Source organism: Poecilia formosa, unplaced genomic scaffold (genome assembly GCF_000485575.1).
Source record: "Poecilia formosa unplaced genomic scaffold, Poecilia_formosa-5.1.2 Scaffold73, whole genome shotgun sequence".
NCBI lineage: Eukaryota > Metazoa > Chordata > Actinopteri > Cyprinodontiformes > Poeciliidae > Poecilia > Poecilia formosa.
In genome coordinates this window covers 1,778,546-1,788,613 of record NW_006800012.1, presented here as the reverse complement: position 1 = coordinate 1,788,613, position 10,068 = coordinate 1,778,546, and the positions used below count along the sequence as shown (strand labels likewise).

The following is a 10,068-nucleotide window of genomic DNA, read 5'->3' as shown; positions in this document are numbered from 1 at the left end:
TACCGAGTTCGAAATTTGAGTACTCTACATTCAGCACAGACAGGCCAATCAGCTTGTTTTTTTCAGTCAAATCAGATAAGATGACTAATGTTGAGGAAAGAATGCTTGTACTAACAAAGTAAATAAAGGCCAGCAGCTACAACTGCAGCCAGCTGATTTGTGACACCATAGGCATGTTCATTTAACAGGAGCGCATACATCCTTCCAAAAATAAAGAAAGCAGCAGAACAGTGAGTTTCATGCACTGCTTTCATCAGCCAACATTTACTGCTAAAAACATCCTTGTAATTTACTGCCTTCTTAAATTAAGCAACACAACATGAATTACTTCATTTACAAACTTAGGGTTTGTAATCAAGAAAAACCACAAAACAGCTGCTCTTGTTTCCAACCTGACCGATTCCTACTGCACTCCGGTCTGGTCCGAAATAGAAAGTGTTGCTGTAACGCTTTGCTCCAGTCCTTTTATTTCCTCCTGCATAGCTGCTAATGCCGGTCAGCTGACAGCCGGCCGGCTTTGCTGCAATCACATGCAGCGCTTACTGCTTAAGAATACAGAGCACAGAGTCCGGCCCCCAGAGAGGAACATGACACCGCTCCCGTGTTGCAGATCTTTCTCTCCACCTTTTCATGTTGCGTCGACTAAAGCAAACTGCCGTTTAGTCATGGAAGAAAACAATATTTCCGTTTCCTTTTTACACAGAAACAGAAGTGCGTTTTTCTGCCAGGTTGTACTAAATGTTTTCTTCTATTCCTTCTGGTCTTCATTAATTAAAAAACACAGGACAGTGTGGCTTTATACTTGGTGAAAGCTGGAGTGCTGTTCTGATGATGAGAAAGCTACGGCCACCTGCTCAAATAAGGTGACGATGCATTTTCAGTCCAGATCTTCCCTTTTTCAATGCTCTGGCTTCCCGCTTTGACCCAGCTTTGTTCATTGCTTATCTGTCTGTTGTGTCTCATGCAATCAACATTCGCCTGACTTCACCTAAATAACAATGACCAATATAGTTGATTCTTAAAGCACACAGTGCCTAGTAAACGTGTTCATTTCAAATTTTGAGGGTTTTTGTCAGTGTGAACAGAGACCAGAGTGAATGTTATGTGGAATCCACACAAAACTTCCATAATCCTGAAGCGGGGCGGGAATATTTATGGTTTTATTTATGTTTATTTAAATCTCTCATTTATACTCAGCTTTAATTCAATAATAATTTTTTTATTAGTACTTAATTTATTATGTTTTTATAAACTTTTTTATTGTTATTTATTCTTAGTTACTTTTTTAAACATTTTTTTCTAATTTTTGGAATTTTTGGCCCCTTCTCTGTGACTCTTACAAAAAGAAAAAAAAATATATTTTTTAATTATGGATGCAAAAAGAAATTGTCATTTTAAGATCTATCCATAAGCTCTTGTGCAAAACCTGCTTTTAATATCTACGGCAGAATTTTAAAAGTAACTAGCTTCAAACTATGCTACTTATCTTTCTTCATAATGTACATTTATAGAAAAGGCTCATATCGTTCTACAAAATTGTTTTTCTCCCCTCTTGTAATAGTTGGTTAATTTTATTCCAAAATCTGAAAACAGAAATAAGTTTTAGCTTAATGTTGTTAAAACATTTATGTAGCACATGTATGGAACATTTTTGCAGCTCTAGGCGAGTTTTATTTTGTAGCAGCGGGGGAAAAGGTTGCGGATGCCTGCTTTACACTAACCCTACACTTATCCTTTTCGGTTCCTTGGTCATTATTTTGCTATTTGTTCATTAATATCCTCCAACAAAGCACATCTGTACCCAAACTGACTTCAAATCACACAAAAGATTGACTGCTTATATAGTGTCTGAGTTTTAAAGGTGCAATGGATTTTATTCGTCAGAGTAAATAGGGTAAAATAATAAAGCACACCCACATAAGTCTTCCAGTTTTTTTTTGTTTTGTTGTTTTTTTTACTAAAAAACTGAAAGCTTCCTTCCACTGCACAACTGCACACTATTTTCTGCAGGTCTATTTTTATAACATAAAATATGAAAATGTTACAGGGGTGTGAATACTTGAAAACATAAAAAGCACAGTTTTTATTAGCAGGTTAGGTCATTGCTAAAGGCGGAGTTCAGTGAGGATTTCCCTCAACCAAGATTAGAGATTATTTCAAACATTTCAGAAACTTAACACCCAAGTTGACTAACTGCAGCTGATAACCACAGGATTTCAACCTGTGCGTAAAACAGAGCTTACTTCATCAGATGCAGAGCGAAGGCATTGCACGGCGGCTTGCTTCTTTATCTCCTCTAGACTCAGGTCAGTCCCTCCTTTCTTCTTGCCCTTGCCCCACTTCTTCCCGGCTCCTTTCTCCCATCCCAGGAAGATGTCATTCTCCTAGAAAAAGAAAAAAAAAGAAAGAACAATAAAAATCGCTTATGTGACCATTCAAAAACAGAAACAATGACTTTTAGGGTTTCTCTTCTTTGGTTGAATGAGAGCTCACCTGGTCCTGCAGGTCGTAGTCATAGCTGTCGTGCAGGAGAAGGCTCAGGACGTAGCGGGTGTAGATCATGGCGTCGATCCCACACTTCTCGAGCTCCTGGCCGAGCCAGCTCTGCACCGGCCCCAGCGACTGGAGCAAGGACATCTCTGAAGCGGGCAGGGGGAAGGGGCAAGAGAGGTTCTCAGGAGGAGCAGGACCGTCTGAATCGGTGCTCACAGGACGCATGGGACCTCAGGTGTAGGCCATCTTCAGGCAGAGCAGCCTCATGGCGGGAAGCTAGTGAAGGCGAAATGGGACGAGGCGGAGCCGATCTGGACGATGAGGTGAGGGTGGGGGTGGGGCGTCACTCCAGCAGGATGTACTTAAGGGGCTCTACATGGGGAGGCATGTAGGATGTTTTTTTTAAATTGCTTTAAGCAAAAGAAAAAAGAAAATAAAATAAAAAAGGAAAGGTGATTTTACTGGCAAGGCATGGCTGCTGAAAGCTCCCGGCCGCTGAGCAAAACACAAGACGTGTTTCTGTCTCAGGCAGAGAGGTTCATGGTGGGACTGAGTCTTACTGCACCGGCACGATCTGGAACACAAAACCAGCCTGTGTCAGTTTTTATGCAGAATAAGGAAAATGCAGCATATTTACATCTCAAACTTTTCAGGTATCGAGAAAACATCTTCACAGTTTACGGTTGAAATGCGAGTGATTATAGGACTGGGCGATACGGACTTAAAGTTTTATCACAATACTTTCCAGTCATGATAAAAGTGACAATGACAGCTGTTTATTGTTTATTACTTCTTTTTTATGCAACTGTATGACTGTGAGTCACAGCAAATATAGCCCCACAACCTCAAACAGAGATTTGGAAAAACATTCTAGTTTGCAGTGCACTTCTTTAGGACACCAGTCACAAAGACGTGGGATTTGTTTCACTAAGCTGCACATGGTAAATGTATTTTCAAATTTATTGGTATTTACTGATGCTTTCATTGAACAAATAATGGAGAAAATAGTAAAACTATCAATCACTGATAATAAGGACAGTTGTGGGTTTGATTTTTAAACATCATGAATAGGAATTTACTGTGACAACGATGAATCAATTGACAGCACTTTGGTGCAATATTTGAGGTTAGAGACAAAATTGGTTGCTTAAATTGGTTGATTCCTTCATTTTCTACTAGATTTAAAACTAATATGCCCTTCAAGGCTCCTCCAGAATCTCCTTTATTAGTCCTTTAAAATATTAATTTGGATAAAATCAGAATTAGCTCATTAAACTTAAAAAAAAATCGGAAATGTAAATGAAGGCAAAAAAAATTATATCCAGCTAATATAATAAATTTATGCTACAGAGACCATTATTATGACAGTAATAATAGAAATAATTTTTGATTATATTATAACTTTTGCGTAAATAATGTTGAAGTCCAACACGAGCCTGTGCTTACTCGAAGATGAAAACAGTTTCAGCGAGGTCTGTTTTGAAATTCATGAATTAAAGTAAAAAAAAAAAAGAATAAGAATAATCCTCGAACACGTTTACTTCGACTTATATCCATTCTCAAAAACAGTAAAGAGCATGGCAAAACGCGTTGTCCTGGATCGCCGCCGCCGCCGCTGTGAGCCACTTTTGATAGCTGGGGGTGGCGAGAGAAAGTGGTGGAAGTGGGCAGGGAATACAGAAAGCATGCGTTTCAGATGGTGAAACTGCGGGTCCGGACACCGACGACGTGACGAGCAAATGGAGGCTGTGGAGATTTGATTGGCTGATCCGGGCGTCATTCAGCGGTGGCATTTACAGAGTCATCCGTTGGAGACGTCAAAAGGGCAAGATAAGGAGCTTTGCTGTGCGCTACCACACGACTTGAGCGATCCGCACCCTTATGCACAATAACACTGAGTCACAGGCACACTGAGAGAGAACAGCTGAGAGGTTAACGAGCCCGGCCGGTACGGCGGTTTCTAAATATGGCTGACCGTTGTCTAGAAGCCAGCAGTTCTCTTGTACGCGCATTAGCCCCGGCTGCCAGTTTCTGTCTGCGCTGTCAACATACTAACTTCATTCAGCAAGTCAAACTTACCCTTACGGCCGTTCTCTGTATACAACATGCACTTAATTAGAATAAAATCTTTCCCAAGACGCTTCATAATTTATAAGTTTTCGCAAACAAACGTGCGAAGCATGAGAAGCTAAGATGAAATAACACTACAATAATAATTTTAAAAGGTTTCAGCTGTACATGGCGTTACATACCGGCAGTTTGTAGCAAAAACAATGCTGCGCTGTGTTAAGGCAAGCTCCGTAACTAGTTGGAACAACATTAGGTAACAGTACAGCTATTTAACAAACACACGGCGATAGTGACTTCTGTTATTAAATGGCGATATTTACGTCGCTTTGCAGTCAAACCGCAAGGTTAGCTGGACCACCGACCTTTAGCTCATGTTAGCCAAGTTAGCTACCTGCAGCTCCACGTATTCTGTCACGAACTTATCTCTCTTTTAATCATATGACATATGTATATTACCCCAAAATACTTTTAGGCGTTTGCGGTTAATGACGCTGTTGCCGTATGCTTGCCATTAAGAACAGAACACTTTGTTACAGGCAGGTGAAGGGAGGTTGCGCTCAGTGGTGGCGTTATACTGCTTTTACGGCTTTCCATTAAAATGACGACAAACAAATACGCCAATTAGGCCGAATTTGCAGTCGAAAAGTACCGGGCTTTAAATATCTAAATACCAACAAAAAAATAAATGTGTCCAAAAAGGCTGGAACCATTTGAAAGCTAACGTTAGCTTTCACGTAGCTACGCTTGTTGTTGTGACCGAGGGGGAGGAACAGCGGCTGCACGGTACCAGAGGACTGTCAGACGTTTTTTCCCTCAACAAATGTGCGCCATATCGTCATAAGGCGAAGGAGTTAACAAACTTAATATTATTCACCAAGCGAGAGCAAGAGAAGCTCAACATGTAAAGAACACCACCGGAGACGGTTTACTCACCTGCCGTGGCCTGAAGTAAAGAAGCAGCAAAAGGGGAGCGGCTACTTCTCTCCCGCTGCCGTTCCGAGCTCGAGCTCTGGAATCTGCTGCGGTAGCAGCGCGTATCATGGACGCCGACAGAAATGGCGCTGTTTTCGCATCTAGCGCTTCTTCACCAGAGCGCTAGCGAAACCGGCGACATTCGGGCTCCCGTCCAGGAAGGTCATTCGTCGATGACAGGGGATACGCGGAACCACAATGTCCACCGTCAACGAGCCAGTTTCATTCACATACGACTATTGAATGCGCCACCCTCCGCGTTCGTATCTAGGCAACAAGGCAAACCTCTACCGTCCCGCTGCGGTAGGTTTGATTCCTCCGCCTGGAGTATTGCATCAGAAGTCCAACTAGTACTCCCACAGTTTGCTCTCACACAAATTGAAATTGAAAGGCATTGAGCAATACTGAATGCAGAGATTGAGCTGTACAATAAATACTTCAATCATTGTGACCAATGTTGATATTCACAAATTTACAATTGGATTATTTTATCTACATTTGACAATAGCTAAAGCACCCTGTAAAAGTATTGATACCCTTAAGATTTTTCAGCCTCAATATATTTTAACATAATTTGTGGTAGACAAAATAGCACCTTACAGGATGAAAAATAATATTTTATAATTTAATGTTTGTTTATTTTTTTGTTTTTCAAATTCAAATCTGTCTAGCATGGTATTCGTTTCTTTAAGCCCTCTTTACTTTGAAATTCCCAAATAAAATCTGATGCAACCAACTGTATCCAGGTATCCTAGTAAGTCAGTATAAATCTAGCTGTCAGGGCCACATAAAAAGTTGGCCCACTTAAGTTTGATACATATTCTAAAGTATCAGTTGGAATGTCTGTACACTTTTACACAACCAGATTTCTACAGCTGTGTGTGTACATGAGACACTGCTGATAAATAGCAGAGCTAGTTTGTGTGTAGTTAGCAGCAGTTCAGAGGATCCCTCAGGGATTTTTAACAGATAAGCTTTTGATTTGTATCTGGGACCGGAACAAAGCTATCCGACGGCCCGCTGACCTTACAGACGTAAAGCCAAGTGGAAGCCGTGTCAGTCTCCACAGTCAATATCCTGCGTGTCCTTTTATGAATCATCCTAATCATTATTGGAATCGTTCTGCCTCGTCAACGTGTCTGTCCTCCCTGACGCTGATAAGATCTCGTCTCAGCCTCGAGCTGCAGGCCGCGATTTAGCATTTTTTGCTCTGAGCTTTGTGCTCTGACAGCTTCCTCCTTCGGCACTGTTAATTGAAAGTCGATTTAGAGCATCTGGCACAGTTATAAGATTCCTTATAATCCTCTTTCAGAAAGATGGTTTAAAGGCCTGAGGGCAGATTTTTTTTCACTCCTAAATAAAACAAAAACAAGACCACAATGATGTCTGTATTGGCAGCTCATTTGAGGAAATGCTTTTTACATTTCAAGTTGTGTCTATTGAAGCTGAATTTGAAACCGGAAGCTTACACACACTGAATAAAAAGACACACTTTTTTTTAATCTTACTGTTTAATCAGACCAGCCTTCTCTTGTTTTAGGATACCATTTCTATTTTTCTAGATGCCACAATAATGAGAGAAAGAATATGTCAGGGATGTATTTATTAATGTCTTCAAAATCAGAAGTTTGCATACTGAATGATTACTATTTCTCACAGTGAAACATGTCCTGTACAGTCATGGGCTGAAAGGCTGCTCAGAAAGGAGGAAGCCGGTGCTCCTACAGAAGAATTTAAAAGACAGACTGCAGTTTGCAAATGCACACAGAGACAAACATCTTTATTTCTGGAGACATGTCCAGTGGTCTGATGAAACTACAGTAGAACTGTTTGACCATATGACTATAGTATTTGGATATTTTCTTCATCTCCCTCCTTTACTATCCAGCTTGATTTGAAGAATCAAAAATCAACCCAATAACTGAACCACCTGGAATTTGTAAAGACTTATTTGTTCCCATTTTGCTGGTTAAAATATTTAAAAAATCAAATTGAAGGTGGGAATTTTTAAAAAATTAGATTATGCTATTTGCCCAGTAAAAACCAGCCTCTTGTTCTATGTTTTGAAGACGGTCTGGACTCTAGGCTAGTGAGAAACGATGGCTTCCTGGAGGCATGGATTCTGTTGAAGATTTTAATGTTACCCAATCACTAACATTTGCCTATGACACAACCAACGACAATGTAGAACAACAATGTAGAAATTCTACCGGAGAAATCCAAGTGAATGGGAGAAACCCAGACTGAGTTTTTAAAGTGAGATTAGAACCGAGCGAAACTGCGTAGAAAGACAATGGCAAGGCTCTGCCACTAAAGAGGGAAATAATTGACGTTTTTTACATAGTTTTACTGAAGGTGCCTGCAAAGGTAGCAGACACATGTTTGCATGTTTGGCCAACCAGACCTGACAGGTATGGTTTGGAATATTTTTTGTTGTTGCATTTGGTTTATCTTAGACTATTGCAGTTAATCAGAGGTTATCTAGATAATCTGACTGTTCTCATGAAACCTGTTAATCATCATCATCATCATCATCAATATCGTCATCAGCATCCAGTCACATGTCGGCATTCACTAAAGCCACAGGAGCAGCAAGTGATTCTTGGCTCTTGAGCTGACACACTTCTCACAGTAATCCTTTTAGTGAATTTAAATAGTTGCCTGTGCAGAGACCAATCACAGCCAGATGATTTAATCAAAGGAACCAATAGGGATCGTTGAGGAACACTCTAATCCCCGCCTTCATCAAAGCCATATGACTTTAGTTCCTCTTTATTATCTCCAGACCTGTTTACCACAGTCTGGTTTCAGTTTCTGTGTTGTTGCCCAACTGCATGTTCTTCACACAGACCTTCACTGCTGCCTGTCTGAGTGCAGGATATTTTTCTCCCTCTTCTGCTCACAGTTAAGCAATGTTTTTGCTGGCAGCCAGCTTTTATTCTATGTCAGCCATTATTGCCGACCAATCAGATGTGTGATAATAAAAACAAACTCAGCTCCCATGAACCTGTTAATGTCCGTGTATTCCCCTGATTGTTGGCAATCCCCTCATTTTCGTTTACTGGAACATGTTACTGGGATCATGCTCTGTCTTGCAGAGAGGTTTCATTGCAAGCCAGATTAGAAAGAAAAGGGGAATTGGTGTACTTCTGCATTGCACTGAAGGTTCAGTTTACTGTAAATGTGAATTGTGTTACAATAGTCAGTGGTTGAGGAGTGGGTAATTCTATGGCTACATGTCTAATAAAGTCAGAGTTTTTATGCTTTTAGGTCTGTAATTTGCAATTTGGAGTCAACACAGACGGGGTTTTTCAGCAACTATACGCACCGCACCGCACAGCGTAGTCCAGTCTTGACTCAGTTCATCTCCTCTGTAGAATTTTTTTATAGTTTTCCACAGCTTTTTCTTCAACCCCGACCAGATTCATCTCCATTTGCAGACGTGACGCAGTTCTTCCCCTTTTTTCGGAATCACCTCAGGGCTGGTTCAAGCCGGACTAAGTCAGATATTACGATCAGGCAATATGACTGGCAGCTGTTGACTGGCCTGTGAGTTTACGTCGACATCTCAGCCACCATTTTCAATCTGTGATGAGAGCCAGTAGTTGGCCAGACAGGCAAAACCTGAAGTCTAAAACTTTTTATCAATTGCGGCAGAAGAGCACAGACAGCATCAACAGGACATGGCAACAGGCAACAGACAAATATTAAGAGATTTTGGAGAAACTAACCACTCCAGGGTGCACGCTCGAAATCATCGCAGCTGATGGAAAACTAACCTGGAGCATCACCCTGAAAATTCAGGGTTTTCTAATCAATAGCTGCAAAAGCAAGTGAGGCAGATTATCAGTGCTTACCTTCAACTGATGGTGTCATAACATGCTACGGTGAAATATCATCTCTGTCACTTGATATTGAGCACATCATGACAATCATGTATGGCACTCATGTGACTGACAGACAGCAACAGCTTCTTCAGTCAGAGGCCTCCTCAGATTTGTCCCATGACTGACCACCAACCTGCAGCATGACCGTCCGCATCAACTCGTTGGAGATACTTGGATGATATGAGTTCCGACAACATTTGTTTCCCTTTGGGATCAATAAATAATTTCTGAATTTCTGAAGAGTGGGTACAGTTCTGCTTTACAGAAACATGTTCAGGCTGAAACATGTTCAGGCTGAAACATGTTCAGTGGAAGCTCAGAAATTAGTAGCTACAAGCCAAGAACAAAAATAGAACTTGAAGTATCTCACTGAGATTGTGTTCTAGAGCAGATTTCAGAATACAGTGTCCTATCTTGGAGATGATTGTTGCTTTCCTCAAACCACTGAGGTTAAGATGCTTAATCTGCAGCTTCTAAAACTGATAAAACATATCATTGGTTTGACCTACTGTGTATCTCTTCATTTAGACATCCATTCATTGTCTTTACCCGCCTGTCAGTGCAGGGTCACGGGAGCTGGTGCCTATCTCCAGCGGTCATTGGGCAAGTTGCCAGTTCATCACCGGGAAACAGAGAGACACAGCAC

The 10,068-nt window shown here is 41.0% G+C and overlaps 1 protein-coding gene across 1 annotated transcript in view; it reads right to left on the bottom strand.

Moving 5' to 3' along the window:
* Positions 1–5,802, bottom strand: part of kiaa0232 (KIAA0232 ortholog) — a 14,544-nt gene extending 8,742 nt beyond the window's left edge. The window contains exons 1-4 of the mRNA XM_007555870.2: positions 5,497–5,802; positions 2,956–3,067; positions 2,494–2,865; positions 2,244–2,384 (exon numbers count right to left, since the gene is read on the bottom strand). Coding sequence (XP_007555932.1) covers positions 2,244–2,384; positions 2,494–2,718 — 366 coding nt within the window. The 5' untranslated portion in view covers positions 2,719–2,865; positions 2,956–3,067; positions 5,497–5,802. The remainder of the gene's footprint in view (positions 1–2,243; positions 2,385–2,493; positions 2,866–2,955; positions 3,068–5,496) is intronic.
* Between the last annotated feature and the right edge of the window lie 4,266 nt (positions 5,803–10,068).